We start from the raw sequence: 22,045 nt of genomic DNA, 5'->3' as shown, positions 1-22,045 counted from the left end.
TGAGCACTAAGCACCAGGAGCTGTGCTAAATGGTTTGTATTTACCATTCCTTTCAATCCTAACAATAAGTATAAGTAAGTAGTAGTTAATTATGCAGATTCCAAGCAAAAAAGACTGAATTCTGTTAAAGGTGTCAGACCTCCTACAGAGTGGAACCACCTGGGAGCATTAAAAACTACTGGTACTTGTATCCGAAACCGCCCCCCGCCCCCAGGGCTTGTGATTTAACTGGTGGAGGGTGTTGGCCTGGAATAGCCATATTTTACTTAACCTAGAAGCTGGTTTAAAAAAAAAAAAAAAAGGGTCGAAATAATAACATTTACAACTGCCCATAGCTTTATCCGACTTCTTCAGGAAATCTTATGTTCTTTGCACTTGTTACAGCCTCAGTCATTTAGGCAACGGAATAATGACCAATTGTAACTTTTTAGGGCATTCAGCACACTTGGAGTAGTAGGTTCTACACTGGGCTGCAGAATTTATAAACATATCATTGCTCTCAAGTACACAGAGTAACTTGGGTTAGGCTAACAAAATACTGCCCTGATACAGACAGATGACAGGCCATGTTTGTTTTAAAAGGCAAGAACATTAGTAAGTACTATGCAAACAGCTTAAGTCTCCAAGTTATCTTCTGAGCTGCACAGGGACTTTGGACTGTAAGTAGCCTTCCAACCTTTCACTAGGGGCTGGCCTTCAATACTCATCTTGCATTGACATAAGTCAGCTTAATTCGTGTTAGAAATGTCACAGAAAGATATTCTGAAAAACATTAATTTGAAGGTTTCAAGTTCAATTGAAAATAGTAAGGTAGTAAAAACAAGACAACTAAGGTGAAAGAAAACAAAGTCTTTCAAGACAAATGTCCATTTATACCACAAAGGATGTTTCTCACTAATATGGAACTAGTATTAACAAGAAAAAGAAAAAAAAAAGATACAAACCAAAGTCCATAAACCCACCCAAGGAGACCATCACTTGGCACCACAGTGAAACCTGACTGGTTTGTACTTCAAGTTTTTAAAATCTATGTTAAGAACGTATGTCAAAGTCATTACCTTAGTAGCCTTAAGTGTGTGTGTTCTACTACAAAATGAACGGAATGAATGATAAAACGGGGTGCTCACTGATCTGGTAACAAACTCCTCCTGCATTGTACCTTTATCCCTGGGATCAACAAGCAGGTCATCAGCCGAACAAGGGCTCTCTTCGCTACCTTCGTTCGAGATGGTGAGGAACGATGTGGGGGACACAGACTGAGAACGGCTGCTGTTGTTGCTCCCCTTGTCTGCCCCACCGGGGGTCTGCGTGTCGATGCTGCGTGTGCTGCTACTTCTCTGCACGAGGGGGGGCGGTGCCCGATGCCCGTCTGGAATATCTTGCGGCTGTTACAAAATTTCAAAAACATAAGTATTTTATCATTGATTTCAAAATTCACCAGAAATGCACCCCATATCAACCCTCCCCTATTGTTCCAGATGACTCAGAGATCAGAAATGCCCCCTTTATCAGGCCTATCGAGAAAAAAGGCTTTGTGCTGCTCCCTAAGTGACCTCCCTGTCTCATATGACTGCCCTACTAAGCAATGCGCAGCCTATGCGATGACTCTGTACTCCGGGGGTAGGTCCCAACAGGTGGTCAAAGCTTGCTGAATGATAAATGCAGTGATTGAGTTATGTGCGAAGTATTTTTAAACTTGTGAAGAACTGCCATGGTAAAAGAGAGAAAAGAAAAGAAACCTAGGTATAACCCCAGGTTCCCGTATCGGAAGAGGTGGTTAGCCATTGTGTGAACTAGTGATATTTGATGACAGGTCCTGTTACTTTCATCCTCTGCCCACATACATCCCCCTGTTTTTCCAAAGAAACCTTCCTTAATAAGGGAAAGGTTAATGGTAGCAATAGTAATTATAGGGGGGAATCAAGAACATTCAGAGGAAATCCTGTGCGACTCACTTGGCAGGAAAACCAGATCCCTTTAGTTCATGTACCTCTCTTCTATCAGAGGGGTTACTCATCATGCAGTATGGGCAACAGCGTGTGGGGAGCTATGTCTTTCTAAGCTAAACCAACCTTTGATCTTCATAGAGCAGGTATCTTAAGCTTCAATAAAATACTACTTCAAACTCCCCAATTCCTCTTTCACTGAAGAATGTAAGCTTAAATATACCGTGACACGCTCTTAAATATATACAGGAACTTTCTAACTGTGTCTTACATAGGAATCATTCTTATGTCTTAACATGTATTTTTAAAAAGATTTTCTTTATTTGAGAGAGAGAAAGAGAGAGAGGGGTAGAGGGAAAGCGAGATGCAGGCTCACGGCTAAGCATGGAGCCTGAGGTGGGGCCCGATCCTGCACCCTGGGATCATGACCTGAGCCAAAAGCAGATCCTTAAACAACTGAGCCACCTAGGCTCTCCATGTCTTAGCATATTATAGGTAAGAAGAACTGTACTTCATGATCATAAAGTCAACCAAACAGTAACTCACAATCAAACAGTAAGGAACAGGTAGATTCCTTCTTAGAAAGTATTTGAAGTCATACACCTCTGTCCCCAACAAATTTGTAATCTAAGCTTTTGTTACATGGAGTTATAGCAGATGAGAAGTGTAACACCTGTCTAGTGATTTTTAAATACAGATAAACAAAAAGTAGTTTCTGTTCAGGGACCTAAATTTAAGTCGTATCAGTTATCTCTATGAGATGCAAACAAATTAAAACTTTTCATTCACTTGCTAAGGTTGAAGTTTCTCAAATGAGACAAATTTTCATTCTCTCTCAATGAAAAGGAAGAAACGTAAGTAAATATGGAAACTGAAACTAACTTTTTAAAGACTTAGAACAGTTAATATGGAAGGACAATTTTAAGAAACAAGATTACTTACTATAAGTTGTTCTTCCTTTTCCCCAGTCTCTTTAATTATTATTTCAATCTCCTGATTCAATCCTTCCACACTATTCCGGAACCGGGAGCCTGTTGATTTGGTGATGGGAATTACGGGAATAAGTGCACTCTTTGGAACAGGAGCCTGAAGAAAAAGCCGTGGAGAAGGGAGAAGAGAGCTTTAATAGGTTTCATTTAAATTCTGTCGTTTGAAGCATACTTCCCATTGACATGCATAACTCTAAAATAAATCAAAATTAAGTTTACAGGCCTCACAAAAGCGTGAGTAACCAAACATGTTCCTTGGTATACACAAAATATAATTTAAAGCCAGAACTCCAGATAATCAAAGTAGAACCTCAGAAGTTTATTCACATCTATGAGGACTGTAAAGAGAGTAGGAATAAAGGAAAATATTAAAAGAATGTCAATCTCAAAAATTCTTTTATGACTGTAACAGAGTTCAGGTTTTAGAACATAACTTAAAATTGTCTTCTAGTGCCACAACTATCCTCCAGGGAAAAAATTTTTTAAAAGGTGATTTATCAGAAAAGAATATTTTGGTTGGAAAAAACAAAATCAGTCCCAAAGTCCACATAAAGCAGCAGGACTGTAGACACGAGAATACCTTCCCTGTGAAATTTAATTATTTATACTTCCACTGTGATGATTTTAATATGTTTTGCCAAGGAAAGAAAAGATATAATTCATTTTCTTCCTTTTTCCACTGGCATACTACTTTTGAAAAGAAATAACTGATTAGGGGTGCCTGGGTGGCTCAGTGGGTTAGGCCGCTGCCTTCGGCTCAGGTCATGATCCCAGGGTCCTGGGATCGAGCCCCGCGTCGGGCTCTCTGCTCAGCCGGGAGCCTGCTTCCTTCTCTGTCTCTCTGCCTGCCTCTCTGCCTGCTTGTGATCTCTCTCTGACAAATAAATAAATAAAAATAAAATCTTTAAAAAAAAAAAGAAAGAAAGAAATAACTGATTACATAATTAAAGGATAGTACTCTTTCCTGACAAGATACTCAAAGTAGACTATGAAACTAGAATTACAGAGGTATCTGCTAAAGCTGACAGCAACAGCAAGCCAGAAGATCATTCCGCCTATCGTCCAGCTACCCAGTAAAGAAATGGGATTAACCCATTCTTCCTGTAGGGCGGTTTCTTTGAAAAACCTCTTTCGGGGAAAGGCGGGCAAGGAGACAAAGGTAACAGGGCCTCCAATCATCACTTGTCTCCATTCGATGGATATAACCTTTACCTAATACAGAACTTCCTGTTGAACCTATATTTCTCCTTTTCTGCTCACCTTTATAAATAAAGGTGTTTTAAAATAAGCCTAACACAACAACAATCCTTAGGAAAGGCAAATTTCCATCCTTGGCAAATTTATGAGAAGAAAGCCAAGAGGAAGCTTCTGTCTGGACTGGACAGAAAGGAGAGACGGAAGTGATAAGAGAATAGATAATAGGAGAAGCTTGAGGGTATGGAGAGAAGATTGGGGACCAGAGAGATTAAAAAAGGGGGGAAATGAGAAGATACTACTAGAAGAAAATGGTACCTGAGAAAGATTGTGAAAAGGCAAGAAATTCTTGTAAACATAAAATACGTAGGAGGGAAAAGACAAAATCCAAGTTGCAGCTACTGTCTACAGAGCATCCGTCCGCGCTGGGCCGCCCGGACCCACGCGTCCTCTCACTCCGTTCTCGGCCCACCCTCTCCGAGGGCTGCAGTGTTTCCCAGGTTACATGCAGAGAAAGGGAGACAGACCAGGGGCCCAAGAAAACTAAGCACTGTTGCCTCTTAGGCCTCTCCTTATTGCCACTGCCTAAAGGAGTCCAGATCAGACACGGAGCTTACTCAACAAGGCTGCTGCTATGAACTGAAAGTCTGCGTCCCCTTTTAAAATGCTCTAACCCCAGAGTGGCTATTATTTGGAGGTGGGGGCTGTACGGAAGCAATTAAGGTTACAGAAGAATGGGGACTTGATCCAATATAAGAAAGGAAGTACTGAGGTGACAGGAAACAGAGTCAGACTAAAAAAACAGTTAGAAGCAATCTACAGCTCACTCGTCTGGAGTGGAGCGTGTATTCGAACATTTGTCACGCTCTCATCCTCCCTCTTCCTGGGCTCTTCCTGTGTCCGGAAATAATGGCAGAGCAGAGCACCGGCAGAGACAAAGATCTCAGGAGTTAGTACATATTTAATAAATACGGGGTTTTTTTTCCTTTTAACTGAAAGATACTCAACTCTAAGCTTAATTTTCTTTTCTCAATGTCACAAAAGTAATAGCTTGCACCGGATGGCATTTTCAGATATGTATTTGGTTTTTAACTGCTAAGTTACAGAAATGAAAAAGGAGACTAGAAGGGAAGGATGCTCTGACAAGGTTTTTTGCAAAATGCTGACCTTCTTGGATTTTAGAATCATAAATACCTTAGTAACAGGAAGCCAAAGTTTTCTGGCTGTTATGCTGGGAAATGCACATACCCAGAAATTGCCAGTTCGTAACCGACTGTGCACATGGTTACTGCTTGTCAAGGTAGCTGAGAAGTCACGCCCTACACAGCGGGTAAGAAGTTCTTCTCAAATAGAAGAGCAGCAAGTATTTATCAACAGTTTAGTTTGTTTAAAGCAAAGCAAAAAAAAAGAAGGAAAAGAAAGACAAGCGCCACCTCCTTAAGGTCAACACAGCATTTTAGGTAAATGAAGCAAAGGTTCAACTGTAATTACTTTAACTACTTATAGGATTTGAAGAAAAGTAATCTACTCAAGCTGCCTGGGAAAGATTTTCTTCATTAAACACACTATGACTGTTGCAGAAGTAGAAGGTAATAGGCCTCTGATTTCATTCCTCACATAAACCATACTCTAAACTATCCTAAAAAAAAAAAATTATTAAACTTTCACACTTCATTTCAAGGACGCCTAGGGAATTTTATGTGCATGTGTGTGTAATTTATTTTTCCCCTATCTATATAGGTTTCTGTAATAAAATTTGTATTTCTAAATATAAGTCAGTATATGCAAATATAAGTGAGTTACTTTAACAATTTTAATTTTTTTATTTAAAGATTTTTATTTATTTATTTGATAGAGAGAGATCACAAGTAGGCAGAGAGGCAGGCAGAGAGAGAGGGGGAAGCAGGCTCCCCGCTGAGCAGAGAGCCCGATGTGGGGCTCGATCCCAGGACCCTGAGATCACGACCTGAGCTGAAGGCAGAGGCTTAAACCACTGAGCCACCCAGGCGCCCCTAAGTGAGTTACTTTAACTGAGAAATCATCTTCAGACAGCACTGAAAGATTAAAAGCTCTTCATTGTACTGAGGTAAAATCTCTCCTCTCCTAAGAGCTATCCTTTGGAAACATCAAGAATAAGGATCTCCTATTTTCTCAACTTTTGTTTCTTTCTCTTCAAATCAGAGTATCTTCCAATCAATTAAGGGTTTAAATTAGATGAATCACCATTTAAATTTTATTTTTCTACTTACGTTCTCCATATGTCTATATATATTACAGTTTAAAGATCAAATTCTGCCTGGGGCAGCTGGCTAGCTTTAGTGGGTTTTAAGCATCTGCTTTGGCTCAGGTCATGATCTCAGGGTCCTGGGAAGGAGCCCCATCAGGATCCCTGCTCAGCGGAGAGTCTGCCTGTCCCTCTCCCTCTGCTACCCCCAACTCATTTTCTCTCTCTCTCGCTCTAATAAATAAATAAAATCCTGAAAAAAAGAACAAGATCAAATTCTGTCTAAAAGCTGAGAGCCAACAAAGAAAGAAAAGACCACCAAAAGGTTTGGCCAATCCCAAATCTTCTAAGATCAATCTACAACTTAAATACCTGTTTCAAAGTGTGGAGGAAAGACTGTGTACAACAGAGAGAGAGGAAAGATAGGAAGAAAACCCATTGAAGCAGTAGCTGAATAGGGAAAAGAAATACAGTTAAATTTTCGAAGGAAGAAAAATGTGCTTTAAGAGGAAAGCAGTATAGAAAAAGATCTAGTCAGCAATTCAGCAGAGATCTAGGAGAGAAATGTGTGCCAGAATGTACCAAATCTGAGTCCAACATAACAAAAGGGAGGGAAAAACTGTCTGGAGTGGTAAAAGAAGAAGAAAAAAAAATCAGAACACATCAGAAAAAAAAAGCCTTCGTATCTTACGGGTTTTGAACCGGGTCTTCTGTGTGGCCCTGATCCCTCCTGCCCTGTCCCCCTTACTTTCGTCCTGGCCTCCAGCAATCACTGTTCTCATCCGGCACCCCCCTCTTTGTTCTTCTACGCTGCAGCTATACTGTTTAATAAAGGACATATCACAAGTACCTACTCTTTTGATTTCTAAGTGGTAAAATCTTTAAGAATTTAAGAATAGCAATCACTTCTTGGACTGGCATTTGAAGATTCCAGTGCAGAGCAGCAATTTCCATTTTTAAGGTGCAATGCCCTTCATTCCTCAGATGTCAGTAAGTTTTTTTTTTCCTTTTCTACCTCACTATCCCTTTGCTCTCAAAGCTACCTAGGCTGCTGCAAAACTATAGTGTCCCCAGCCCATATGAAGTAAGAAAATCCCATTGGAGGGCTTTCTTGCTTGACGCTCTAATAAACGGCCAGAAAACACCTCCATGATATTTTAATTCTCACCTCTACATTAGTTTATGGGGTGTGAAGATGCCTGCGTCTACACTGCTCTGTTACTAACATCTGATTCTAATCCCTAAACAATTTTGAAATGTGTTGGCTGTATTTTCTAAATGAGAGTATTTCTTGAAATACTCCCTAAAAATATGACATTTTAAGCATCTGAAGGCTTCATCAATTTTGGAAACCAATGAAATATGAAAGATTCTCTTCGAAGAACCTGGCAGCATTTATTTCTCATACAAATAATTTTCCCCCTGAATTTCCAAGGAAAGAACCACTCAAAAAAGTATGTGAGAATTCTTTTCTAACTGTAATAAAACCATCATAAGCCCAAGAAAAAGACGTTTTGTTAACTAGTGGTTGTAGAGTATACTACTATGAGAACAGCAATATTGTCCCTTGATTGTTGCAGAACACTAAGGAACACTAAAGGAATTTCCTCAGTAAAAGTAATCCACATATCATGAAATACAAACAAAACATTTTAATAACCTGGAAAGTCCATCAAGAGAAAAATCAAAGATCCCTTCCCCGAAATATTCAAATTTCTTAACCAAATAATAGAAAATCTATCCCTAGAAAAGTAAAATACAGAAAAAGCTTTAAGCACAGAGATACTGGACCCCAACTAAATGGCCGAAATTTGGGAGATGCTCCACAGAATGTTAAAAATATATATAAAGAATAAAATATGGGGCGCCTGGGTGGCTCAGTGGGTTAAGCCGCTGCCTTCGGCTCAGGTCATGATCTCTGGGTCCTGGGATCGAGGCCCGCATCGGGCTCTCTGCTCAGCAGGGAGCCTGCTTCCTCCTCTCTCTCTGCCTGCTTGTGATCTCTCTCTGTCAAATAAATAAATAAAATCTTCAAAAAAAAAAAAAAGAATAAAATATGGTATGATCTCAACAAAAATGCAAAGAAAAAGGAAGATGATGTCTTCAGAGGATGAGACTCTGGATGGTTTTTTTCTATTTGATTTTTTAAAAAATAACTTTATTGAGATAAAATTTTTCTATTTAGTATTTTTTGTTTCTAAAATTTCTGTGATAAGCATATAAATACTTTTAGTAATAAAAGCTGGGGGTGCCCAGCTGGTTCCATATGTAGAACATACAACTCTTTTTTTTTTTTAAAAGATTTTACTTATTTATTTGACAGACAGAGATCACAAGTAGGCAGAGAGGCAGGCAGAGAGAGAGGAGGAAGAGAAACAGGCTCCCCGCTGAGCGGAGAGCCTGATGCAGGGCTCCATCCCAGGTCCCTGGGATCATGACCTGAGCCGAAGGCAGAGGCTTTAACCCACTGAGCCACCCAGGTGCCCCATGAGCAGAACATACCACTCTTGCAGTTATGAGTTTGAGCCCCATGTTGGGTTCAGAGATTACTTTAAAAAAAAAAAAAAAAAAAAGCTTAAAAAAAAATAAGTTCAATATGAAATTTGTAGAAAAGCCTAGAGAGAACCCAACTGGTTCATTATTTCTTTTATATTAGGTCCTACCTCAAAGAGCCCCAATGTGGGGCTCGATCTCAGGACCCTGAGATCATGACCTGAGCCGAAGGCAGAGGCTTTAAGCCACTGAGCCACCCAGGCGCCCCTCCAGTTTATTTTTTGGTTTCTACCATCTCATCTATTATTTCTAGACAAATATATTGCATTTTATGTATTTGTTTTTCATGCTGGTTGGCAGATATTTTTGGTAAGAGCTTACTGAAATATAACTCACAATACCATATCATTTACCCATTTAAAGTGTACAACTGTTTTAATGATTATTGAAGAATTTTGCAACCATTATAATTAATTTTAGAAGCACACTAAAAAAAAACCCCTTACCCATCAGCAGTCACTCCATTTCCACCCGAGCCTCCCAGCAACAGGCAATCACCAGTCTATAATGTGTCTCTTTAGGTCTGCCTATTCTGAACATTTAAGGTGAATCATATGTGTTCTTTAGTGTCTAGTTCTTTCAATTAGTGGAATGTTCTCAAGGTTCCCCCACGCTGTTGCATGCCTTGGTACTCCCTTTTTATGACTGGATAATATTCCATTGATGGATACACAATATTTTATTTATCCATTCACTGGTTGATAAATATCTGGGTTGTTTCCAAATTTTATGAGCCTTGCTGTTATGAACATTTGTGTACAAGTCTTTTTTTTTTTGAGATTTATTTTTTTTTTAAGATTTTATTCATTTGATAGAGAGACAGCAAGAGAGGGAACACAAGCAGCGGGAGTGGGAGAGGGAGAAGCAGGCCTCCCATCGAGTAGAGAGCGAGTTGTGGGGCTCAATCCCAGGACGCTAGGACCATGACCTGAGCCGAAGGCAGACACTTAACAACTGAGCCACCCAGGCGCCCCTGTTTATTTTAAAGATTTTATTTATTTATTTGAGAGAGAGATAACGAGAGAGAGCACAAGCAGGGAGGAGAGGAAGAGGGAAGAGCAGGCTCCCTACTGAACAGGGAGCCCCATATGGAGCTCAATCCCAGGACCCTAAGACTCTGAACTGAGTTAAAGGTAGACATTTAACTGAATGTGTCACCCAGGCACCCGTACAGTTATTTTGGAGAGCGAGTATGCCTGAGCAGGGGTTGGGGAAGGTGGGGGAGAGACTCTCAAGTGTCAAGCGTGGAGTCCAACAATGGGCTCAATGCCAACCCATGAGCTCATGACCTGGGCTGAAACTAAGAGTCAGACGCTCAACCAACTGAGCCACCCAGGCGCCCATGCATACAGGTTTTAATGGGAACACCTGTTTTTAATTTTCTTGGGTACATACCCTGCAGAGAAAGTGCTGAGTCATATGGTAACCCTATGTTTAGCCTTTCTGAGAAACTGCCAGACTATTTTCCAAAGTGGCTGCACCACTAGATTCTTATCAGCAATATATTAAGGGTTCCAATGTCTCCACAGCCTAACACTTAGCAGTCTTTTTAATTTTAGCCATCCTAGTATGTATAAAGTTGTATCTCACTGGAATTCTTTCTTTTTTTTCTAGATTTTATTTATTTGAGAGCAAGAGAGAAAATGAGGAAGAGAAAGCATGAGAGGGGAAAGGGTCAGAGGGAGAAGCAGACCCCCACTGAGGGGGAGCCTGATACAGGACTTGATCCTGGGACTTTCAGATCATGACCTGAGCCCAAGGCAGAGGCTTAATGACTGAGCCCCACAGGCACTCCCCCACCCCCACTGGAATTCTTAATTGCATTTCCCTACCGAACAAGGAATGATGGCACTTTTTCAGGTGCTTAGTGGCTAGTTGTGTATCTTCTTTGGAGAACTCTCTATTTAGATCCTTTGCTCATTTTAAAATTGGGTTATCTTTTTATTTTTTTTTTATTTTTTTTATTTTTTTTTTTATTTTTTTTTAAAGATCTTTTTTTTTTTAATTTATTTGAGAGAGAGAGACAGTGAGACAGAGCATGAGCGAGGAGAAGGTCAGAGAGCGAAGCAGACTCCCCATGGAGCTGGGAGCCTGATGTGGGACTCGATCCCGGGACTCCAGGATCACGCCCTGAGCCGAAGGCAGTCGTCCAACCAACTGCGCCACCCAGGCGTCCCGGGTTATCTTTTTATTACTAGCCACAAGAATTCTGTATATATTCTAAATACAAGTGCTTTTATCAAATAACATGATCTGCAAATATCTTTTATTTTGTCAGTTATATTTTCACTTTTTTGGTAAAGTGTCTTTTGAAGCACAGAAGTTTTTAATTTTGATAAAATCCAATATATCTCCTTTGTTTTGCACTTTTGGTGTCACGCCTAACAAACCACAGCCTAATCCAACCCCACATTTGAGCCTATGTTTTCATCTAAGAGCTTTTAATATCAGCTCTCACATTTAGGTCTTTGATCCATTTTAAGTTACTTTTGTACACAGTGTGAGGTAGATGGATGTATTTTTTTTAACTCATATTTTATTTTTTAAAGATTTTATTTATTTGAGAGAGAATGAGAGTGAGAGAAAAGAGCATGAGAGGGGAGAGGGTCAAAGGGAGAACAGACTCTCCACTGAGCAGGCAGCCCAATGTGGGACTCGATCCTAGGACTCCAGGATCATGACCTGAGATGAAGGCAGTTGCTTAACCAACCCAGGCACCCAGGCACCCCTTAACTCGTATTTTTTTTTTTTTAAAGATTTTATTTATTTGACAGAGAGAGAGAGAGAGAGAGAGATCACAAATAGGTAGAGAGGCAGGCAGAGAGAGAGGGGGAAGCAGGCTCCCTGCTGAGCAGAGAGCCTGATGTGAGCCTCGATCCCAGGACCTTGAGATCATGACCCATGCAAAAGGCAGAGGCTTAACCCACTGAGCCACCCAGGTGCCCCTTAACCGTATTTTAAAGGCCAGAATTGGCATTACCCTTTTACTCCTATCTCTCCACCATCTCCTCTGATCATCACCTCACACACATTTAAAAAACTCAGATTCTGAAGTCAAAATGCCTGGGTTAGAATATGAGCTTTGTCTCATATGACCTAAAACAAGATTCCTTAATTCTCTGGGCCTTAATTACCTTGTCTGTAAGACAAGGAGAGTAACAAACCCCACCCCCAAAACGAGGATTAAATGCTAATAATACATACAAAAGCGGAGTAGTGTTTGCCATATTGTAAGCACTTAATAGACTTCAACTATTAATTACTGCTTTCTAAATACCACTCAGATTTGGCCATTCTCTCTAGCACCATAGCTCCTAGCTTATTTTAGGCCACTGTCATTTCCTACTTGGATTATAAACCCTATTCTTTTAAAAAAAAATTTTTTTTTAAATTTATTTTTGTTTGTGTGTTAGAAAGAGAGAGAGAGAGAGCACAAGCAAGGGGGACCAGTAGAGGGAGAAGAAGAATCTGGCTCCCTGCTGAGCCCCAATGTGGGGCTCAATCCCAGGACCCTAAGATCATGACCTGAGCCGAAGGCAGACCCTTAACTGACTGAGCCACCCAGGCGTCCCTATAAACCCTATTCTTAAATGGTTTACCTGCCTTTAATCTTGTCCTCCTCCAAATTTATTCTCTATTCTGAACTGACAATAACCACTATTAAAATCAATCTGCTGCATTTAAAAAAATAGTTTTTTGGTGCCTCTAAGATGAAGTCCAAACTTCTTAATAAGTGAGACATTAAGACTTTTAGGTGTGGCTGCTATTTAACTCTCTAGCCTAATCTCTTACTAGTCCTCCTACCTGGAGCCATGATTTCTTCCACCTCTAGAAGACTAGCTCAGTCAGCTTGCAGGGATCTGCTTAGACACGAATTGCTCCGAAAAGCCTTTATAGATGGCTCCAGAGCCAGTCCAAAGTTAATTAATACCCCTTCTGTAACAGTGTCAACTCTCCCAAACACTACCAACACATTCATGACACGGGGTAGTAATTTTTTACTTTCAGCTATCTGAGACTTGGTGGGGGGTGGTAATTTATCACTGCATCCCCAATGAGTACTAGTTTGAGCTATAGCGTAGATATTTAATAAATGTTGCATGGATGGAGGTATGACCTCAAAAAGCATACAATCTCAAAGTAGTACTTTTCTCCACTAGAGAGAGAACCAACCAACTAAAAGCCAAAGCTGTTCACTTCACAGAATCTTCATGTCCCACAGTCTGAAAGTTTCAATGACTCACAACCACCACAGCACAGCTATCCTGACGCTCATGTACTCCTCTCTGGTTGGCAACGAGTGCTCAAAAAACTCAGGATGTTTGCCGCGTCAAGTGTACAAAACTCAAGTTACATAAATTTACTTCTCAAGTTACTCTATTTTCTAGTCCTTACCTTCTCTGGGAAGAGATGTTTCAGAGTTAAACATGAAATTTGTGCAAATGCCAATAATGTTATTCAACTTTTAAGAGGGAAAGACAAATTTTGGTTAATTTTACTACTTTAATTGCTAATTTTAGTGCAACTTAAAAAAAATCACTTCAGAAACTTACTGACTCCTAAAACATATCACGTAATTCAATAAAGTTCGATCGTAACTCTTATTCTATCTGAGGATAAAAATATGAGTTTGGAGATAAAAGGTGGCCTTATCTCTCAGAAATACATACAAATTATTAATGGATAAATTAGAGGGAATAGAAGGTTGGCAAATTCATCTATAAAGCCACCTGAGTCTATAGCCTTTTGAAAGTAAGAGTTTGGTATTGAGTTAGTATTCCAATTTTGACAATTAGTCTATTCAAATTTTTCTTTTTTTTTTTTAAAGATTTTATTTATTTATTTGACAGAGAGAAATCGCAAGTAGATGGAGAGGCAGGCAGAGAGAGAGAGAGAGGGAAGCAGGCTCCCCGCTGAGCAGAGAGCCCGACGCGGGACTTGATCCCAGGACCCTGAGATCATGACCCGAGCCGAAGGCAGCGGCTTAACACACTGAGCCACCCGGGCGCCCCAATTTTTTCATTTTTTTATTTTTTCAATTATGTATTTTCTACTTCTCCAAACATAAATGCAGTTTTTTTAGATTTTTAAATGTATTACTGTGTACTCACATTTAATAATTAAAATACCTTATAAATGGAAAAAAGCTGTTAGAAACTACAACCAAACTATAAATTTATGAAGTTGAATTTGACCCATGTATCAACATTTAAGGACAAAATTAATTCAAAAAAACATATACTTCTACTTTCTCTTGAAAAAAATGCACATATACTTGGCTATCAGAAGCTATCACCCTATAAAAAGGGTGGGCAAACTTTTTCTTGCTCTTTTTGACAAGGATGCCATCTGATTTCAATACGGTTAAAGAGAAATGCTCCCTGGATGAGCCATCAAGAGCCGTTCATCAGGTTCTCTACAGGAATCAAAGCAGTTAAAGGTTTTCCCCTACTAAAAGATTCTATGAGTTGTATCATTATTATCCTCAATCTTCAGATGAGGAAATTGAGACTTAGAACAGGTTGTTCATCCCGGGTCCGATTCTATAGCCAATGCTTCTCTTTCTCTATTGGTCTGCCTCAGTAGACTGAACTGATATAGACACAATTATGAAATCAAAATATGTGATTAGCTATGCCCTCTAAAAGTCAAATCACAGCTCACTAAAGGAAAGTATCACTTATCAACTTAGTATTCTAGGTTTTTTTTTTTTTATATTAAGGCTGATTCTGTATTTAATCACTGTTTCAAAGATGCTTCTGGACATTTCTGTCCAGAAGAGTTACCTATAAAATAACGTATCAGCAGGAAAACAACAAATCCCTTGTTTGGATTTCGCAGTATTTGTGCTCTTACCTGACACTGGTTAATAGCTGCATGGTTGCCGTGGAATGGGGACTGTCTTTCTTTATCTCGATGATGTCGACTGCTGTGTTTACTTCTCTGCAACTGCTGGCGTAATTTTGCAATCTGAAAAGGAGAAGAATAAAAAGTAAATTAAAAGAGTGCATCAGAGTTTTCCAAGCTACATCAAACATATCCTTCCTTAATAAGAATCAGTAAAATTATCCCTTAATAAATCTTTTCTTTTAAAACCCTGTCACACACACACATAATCACACACAAAAAGGAAAAAATAAAACCCTGTCACAAAATCTGATTTATTGTATGAAATTTATATATATACATATACACACCCATTATGTGTGGATGTATGTGTATCTTTCTTTTGAAGAGAAATAAAAATTATGTTCCAACACTGTTCAGAGCCTTCGAGCCTCCCAGTACTAAACCAATGAAGTTTTCAGCACTTAGAATAACATTGTAGCTTTCAGAAAGAATTTAAAAATAATGAAAATTATTCTCACTGTCCTAAAAATGAGTGATTTTATTTAGATTTCTTTAAATACCTAGTCTTCAATAGCTCCAAAAATTTAACAGTATTTAAAAATCAATTCAAGCCATGAAATGCATTCACAGACACAATCTTTATGTAACAAATATAATTTCAATCAATATTCTATATTACTCCTTGAGTAAATCTTTAGTTCTATATTATGTAAAGTAGAAACATCATAATTGTAAGCACAGAAAACCGTAATCAGCATAGGGCCACAATCAACTTGGTTGTATTGGGTTACTGAATTTCGAAAATACTACCATTATATACAGAAATAATAAATGTGAATCTGTTTTATCATTACAATTTTACATATCTGATGCTTAGGTTATGTTAACAGGTATGGACTCTGGGGGCGCCTGGGTGGCTCAGTCGGTTAAGCATCTGTCTTCAGCTCAGTTCATGATCCCAGGCTCCTGGGATCGAGTCCTGCATTGGGCTCTCTGCTTGGTGGGGAGTCTGCTTCTCTCTCTGTCCCTCACCCCACTTGTGCTCTCAAATAAATAAATTTTAAAAATCTTAAAAACAAAAACAAAACAGGTATGGACTCTGGTTTAATAAAACAAAAGGAGAAAGAAAAACATAAGCTGATAAGTAATGTGTACACTTCCCTCATTCAAATCTTCATCCAATCAATGTGATAACTATTTTCATTATTTTTCAAGTAAACAAAACAACCAAAAAAATAAAAATAAAAACAACACAAAATAAAACAATGGAAACTGACAAATCCTTGTTGCCTACAACTTCAAGGAACTAGCGAAGGAAGGGATCAAACTTCCCATCCAGTTCTTGGACCCATTTTCCTGACCTCTTTAAGTTGATCTGTACTGCCCCACGACGCTGACCGCTTGTGAGACCCTTTCTTCTTTTCAGAGTATTCTTCGGCCCATGCACTCTCTGTCTATAATGGGAAAAAGAGGGAAGGGGTAAGTTAACCATTTAACAATAAATGTATACCATATTTGCAACAGGATGGATGGACCTGAAGGGCATTATGTTCCATCAAATAAGTCAGGCAGAGAAAGACAATACCATATGATCTCACATGTGGAATCTAAAAAACAAACTCAGAGAAAAAGGAATCAGATTTGTGCTTACCAGAGGCACAAGGGGGAGGTGGTTGAAGGTGATCTCAAGGTACAAACCTCCAGTTGTAAGATAAATAAGTACTGGAGATGTAATGTATAGTAAGATGACTATACTTAATACTGCTATATGGAATACTTGAAAACTGCTAAAAGAGTAGATCCTAAAAGTTCTCATCACAAGAAAAAAAAAAAATTTTTTTTTATATGAGGTAATGGATGTTAACTAAACTCACTGTGACAATCATTTCATAATATGTGTATTCCAAGTCATACGGTACAAAAACTTATACAGTGCTGTGTATGTCAAGTTTATCTCAATAAACCTGAAAACGTTTCATTTCTTTAAAAAGTATACACTTTTCTATTATAAAATGCATTCCCATTAAAGAAAATTAAGTACTAGGTTATTTAAAATAGCATAATAACCCAAAATTCTTCTAGCAGCACTTATTTTAATTATAATATTTTTGCCTATTTCCTTCATTTCTATTATTAATAAATGCTTACTTATTATTTTTACATGAGTATAGCATTTGTTGAACATACTAATAATAGCTAACATTCCTGTGATCTTATTATGTGCTAGGCACTTTGCTTCATAGAAGTATAGTGAAAGGTCTTCCCCCTATTATCTGATTGAATATATATAAGAAGCTCTACAGGTTCTGCAGATAAGGAGGTCTGGTAAGTTGCCTAATGTCTCACAGCTGAGAAGTGGCAAAGCCAAGATAAAAATCTAAGACTCTGGAGTTCATAATCTTAACATCTATACAATGTCTGGACTTGATTTAGGTATTTGCAAAAGTATAGCCTCACAAATGGTAAATCCTTAGTGGTTCTACAAAATCCAGAATTCAAACACATTGTATTAGGAGAAAAAAAAAATACAAATGAGTTCTTAGTATGTGAAAATATGCTTAATCTCACCCGTAAGAACCAAGTTAAAACTTCGCTGAGACTGGGCAATCTGATACAGTATTTTCCTGTATTGCTGGTGAATTGCAAATTAGTACAGCCTTTACAGGAGGATGAAAAAGCGACTGCTGTCAATGTTACAAATGCATATACTGTTGACTCACCTTTTGTAATTTATCCTGCAGATGTACAAAATATGTATCTTTGTGAACAAAATGATACAGCCTATTATTCCCAGTAGCACTATTTTTACAAGTAAAAGATTAGAAAAGTGTAAACAAAGGATTTGTTAAATAAATAATGGTGTGTCTTAACAAAAGAATACTTATGCAGGTATAAAAAATGAATAAGGAAATTCACAATAATCTCTGTGAGATTGTTAAGTGAAAAACTCAAGGCTCCTCACAGTGTGCATAGCAACTTCCTTTAACCAGTGCCACTAGAAAGAATATACACTATGTAAAATATCTCTGCAGGGATATACATGGTAACATAAGTAACATTAACAGTGGCCGCCTCATGGGAGGAAGATCCTTCCTTCACTGTATATACTTCTGTACCTCTTAAATTTTGTAGTGTAAGAGTGAATATATGGCCTGTTCAAAACAATACCTCTCTATATGAGAATAGGGGTGGAGGGCAGGCCTTTTAGGACAGAATCTTTCTATATGGATAGAGTAATGTCCTTAAATAAAAAGCAAGGTTGTAAAAGAATATATACACATTGCATATATAGTATTCCTGCCAAAAATGTAGTAACTTGAATTAATTGTGGAAAAAAACAAAAACCAAAACCACTCAAGTTGACAATACTCAACAAAAATACTGGCTTATACTCTTAAAAAATAACCAGGTCAGGAAAGACAAAGAAAAGCTATGGAACTGTTTCAGATTAAAGGATATTTAAAAAACGTAACATCTAAATGCTGTGTCTGCTTCTTGACCGGATCCTGGCTTACAGGAGAAAATACTACAGAGAATATCACTGAGGAAACTTAAAAGCACCGTATCAATGTTAAATCTCCTGGATTTGGTAATCACTTTGGTAATTTTTATTTAAGTCCTTTTTCATATATATGTTTAAGTACTTGAAAAGAGTCAGAGTGTCTGTGACTTACTAATAATTAGTAAATAGTAACAACAGAAATTATTATCTATACTAAAAAAGAAAAAACCGGAAAATGTTTGTTGGTGAATAAGAAGAGTCTACTGGTATTTAATCTACTGTTCTTACATTTTTCTGTAAGTGAGACTTTTTCAAAATAAAAAGATTTTTAAAATTAGGGCAATCTAAATATATTAAGTATAAAATTTAACTCAAGGAAAAGCAAAGGAATATAAAAGTTTCCTCTAGATTTGCTAAAAACAAATTGAAGATAATGAGAGCAAGAGAATTAAGCAACAAAAAATAAAGGTAAGCATGAAAAGCAATAGACAGCTTTGCTAATTTCTGATCTAAAAATGTGAAAAAAGGACAGGAACACCAGTGAAGTGGTAAAGCATCTAGAAACTTAGATTATTTCAGAATCCTCAGCTTAACCAAGAAAGGCAAAGCTACTGAGAAGCCAACCAAAGAGCTTATACAGAGGTCATTAGATTTAGGTCTGGAAAAGAAAAAAAAGATTTTAACATGTTCCTTCCTTCTTAATATTACCAATTTTAACCAGTGGACCAAGGTTTTATACAAAATGCAAGAGTTAGTCAAAAAGTAATTTTTTTAAAAAGCTGATCCACCTCTTCAGTACTCTCATTTCATAACACTAAGACATAGTGTAGTATTGCTATGAACTGCTACCTTCAGTAATTCAGCATTTTAGTCTCTAAAAAGTATTTAATTTTATTTGGTTTTTAAAAAATATTTTATTTATGCATTTGATAGAGAGAGGGAAAGTGAGAGCACAGGCAAGGAGAAGGGCAGAAAGAGAGGAAAAGACGGGCTCCCCACCAAGCATGGAGCCCAATGCAGGACTTGATCCCAGGACCCTGGGATCATGACCTGAGCCGAAGGCAGACGCTCAACCCAGGCTTCCCAAATAGTCAGTTTTTAAAAGAATCTTTAAAAGAACATGGGAGGTGGGGGGGCAGGAGGCAGAGGTAGGGGACAATGTAGTATTAAGCAGTGTATCAAACTCTAAAGCCAAAGTGGCAGACCAGCCCTGCTCCACCGGCAACGGCGGGCTACAGGACTGCCCGAGAGACTCTCAGACTCTTTGAGTTCACAGGGAATGACTAAAGTGTGCCAAAGATATAGAAAAAAAGGAATGATGCCATATTTTTGCTATCTTTGTGTCAAGTAAGGACACAAATAATCAAGTACAACAGAATTTTAATCACACACTCATGCTCATGACCCAAAACAAATAACGGGGTGAGGGGGGAGCAGAGGAAAGGCAATCAACATCTTAAAAACTTGCTCCATATTCCTAAATCTTAACGCTGCCTTTCTCTGTATTTTCCAGAACCTCCTCTTTCCATTCCCACTCATCCCTAAGATACCTAGACCTTAGACTCACACATAATTTTTTTTTTTTTAAATGAAGAACCAGGGCTCAAAGTGGTGACATGGTATGTTTTGTCAAAAGTCTTAGAGGAACTCCCTGGAAGTACCCATCTATAATATAAAATAAATTACTTCCATCAAACTTACTGCTCTAGCACTATATGGACCAGGGCTGATAAAAGAGCCCGGGGCCTCTCATCAAGGGCAAAAATAGCCAGTCAGGCCCAATAACTGTTAGCCCAAATCTTTTCAACATAATGCTCCAGGAAGCTAAAAGCAATCAACAAAACGCATAAGACAGGAAACCGACATGCCATCCTTGTTCTGACAATAATCAAAGGTAGTAGTTTTAATGGCAAGCATTTACAAAATGCTTACTATGTGCCACACATTGTTCTAAGGGTTTACACGTATTTCTTTGTTTAATCCTTATAATAATCTTAAAAGATAGGTACTATTCTTCTCCCATTTTACAAAGAGGAAACAAAGGCATAGAAGTGACTTACTCCAAAGAAGATACACAAAAAGCACATGAAAAGATGCTCAACATCATTCATCATTAGGAAAATATAGATAAAACCTGTAAGATACAATTTCATACCTATTAGGATAGCTATACTGAAAAAAGGAAAATAAGGCTTGGTGAGAATATGGAGAAATGGGAGCCCATATACATTACTGGAGGGAACACAAACTGGTGCAGCTGCCGTGAAAACAGTATGGCAGTTCCTCTAAAAGCTAAATATATGACTCAGCAATTTCACTCCTATATATGTACCAAAAGGAATTGAAAGTGGAGATTCAAACAGATACCTATAAAGCAATGTTCATTTTATTTTTTATTTTTTTTAAAGATTTTATTTATTTATTTGACAGACAGAGATCACAAGCAGGCAGAGAGGCAGGCAGAGAGAGAGAGGAGGAAGCAGGCTCCCTGCTGAGCAGGACCCTGGGATCATGACCTGAGCCGAAGGCAGAGGCTTTAACCCACTGAGCCACCCAGGCGCCCCAGCAATGTTCATTTTAGCATTGTTCAGAATAGCCAAAATTTGTAAAAAGCCCAAATGTCCACAGATAAATAGATAAACATGTTTACCAATACAATTGAATATTATTCAGCCAGGAAAAAGAAATGGTTCAACATGGATAAACCCTGAAAACATAATGCTTAGTGAAATGAACCAGATATAGAATTACAAACATTGTATGCTTCCACAAATACGAAATACCTAGAACAAGCAAAATCACAGAAACAGAAAGTTGAATAGTGGTTACAGGGGCTGGAGAAAGAAAGAGGAGTTACAGAGTCTTGTTTAGGGTGATGAAAAGTTTTGAAACATAATGGCAATGGCTGCACAATGTTATGAATGTAATTAATGTTACTTAATTGTTTTACCTAAAAATTGCAAATTTTATGTTATATATATTTTACCAAATTTTAAAAAGCTGATTTAAGGGACACCTGGGTGGCTAGTCAGTTAAGCGTCTGCCTTTGGCTCAGTCATAATCTAAGGATCCTGGCATCAAGTCCCGCACTGGGCTCCCTGATCAGTGGGGAGCCTGCTTCTCCCTCTTCCTCTGCTGCTCCCCTTGCTTGTGCTCTCTCTCTCTCAAATAAATAAATTCTTTAAAAAAAAAAAAAAACTGACTTAATAAACTAGCAAACATACATTAGGGAATCCAACACCTACCAAGAGGGAATCTGAGAACTAACGCACATGGAAGAGTAGAGCACCCAGCTACTGCTGCATTATACCTTAGGAGATTCTAATGTGAGCTTTACAAGCAAGATAAACAGTATGATAATTATAAGTTTTCTTTAGATTTTTACCCTTAACATTCCCAATTTGGGGGACATTTAGAAAAAGGTGAAGCAAGTATGAGGTTTATACTTTAATTCAATGTAGTCAGAGCTAGGTGGGCTCCCACTGGCTTTTAGGATTGTTTATTCTTACTGGTAAGACAAAATATCTGAACCCACTGAACCTGAACTGCAGAGGAGATATCAAGGGTTGCAGAAATGTTCAAGGATGACCTGAGTACTAAATTACTACCAGAGTAATTTAAATATGGCACAGGGATTAAGTAGAAAGCAAGAAGGAAGTGCTCATTTTCCATACTATATACCCTAATCTCAGCAAATTTAGGGATTTTGAATAAAGGGAGAATCTTCTACAACTCCCGTTAAAGTCAGTTTCTCAAAATATTTGTTAATTTTGAGGAGCATAGACTC

General features: G+C 38.2%; 1 protein-coding gene across 2 annotated transcripts in view; it reads right to left on the bottom strand.

Annotated features, from left to right (window-relative positions):
- Positions 1 to 22,045, bottom strand: part of FAM117B (family with sequence similarity 117 member B) — a 73,722-nt gene that overhangs the window by 11,016 nt on the left and 40,661 nt on the right. Inside the window, exons 3-6 of one of the 2 annotated variants that reach the window (XM_044241332.1) lie at positions 16,118 to 16,210; positions 14,763 to 14,876; positions 2,889 to 3,032; positions 1,160 to 1,385 (exon numbers count right to left, since the gene is read on the bottom strand). In XM_044241332.1, the coding sequence (XP_044097267.1) occupies positions 1,160 to 1,385; positions 2,889 to 3,032; positions 14,763 to 14,876; positions 16,118 to 16,210 (577 nt within the window). The remainder of the gene's footprint in view (positions 1 to 1,159; positions 1,386 to 2,888; positions 3,033 to 14,762; positions 14,877 to 16,117; positions 16,211 to 22,045) is intronic. The other variant, XM_044241334.1, reaches the window with a different exon arrangement.

The sequence above is a fragment of the Neovison vison genome, chromosome 3 (assembly GCF_020171115.1).
Source record: "Neovison vison isolate M4711 chromosome 3, ASM_NN_V1, whole genome shotgun sequence".
Lineage (NCBI taxonomy): Eukaryota > Metazoa > Chordata > Mammalia > Carnivora > Mustelidae > Neogale > Neogale vison.
The sequence above is the reverse complement of the archived record's forward strand: the minus strand, read 5'-3'. Positions and strand labels throughout refer to the sequence as shown.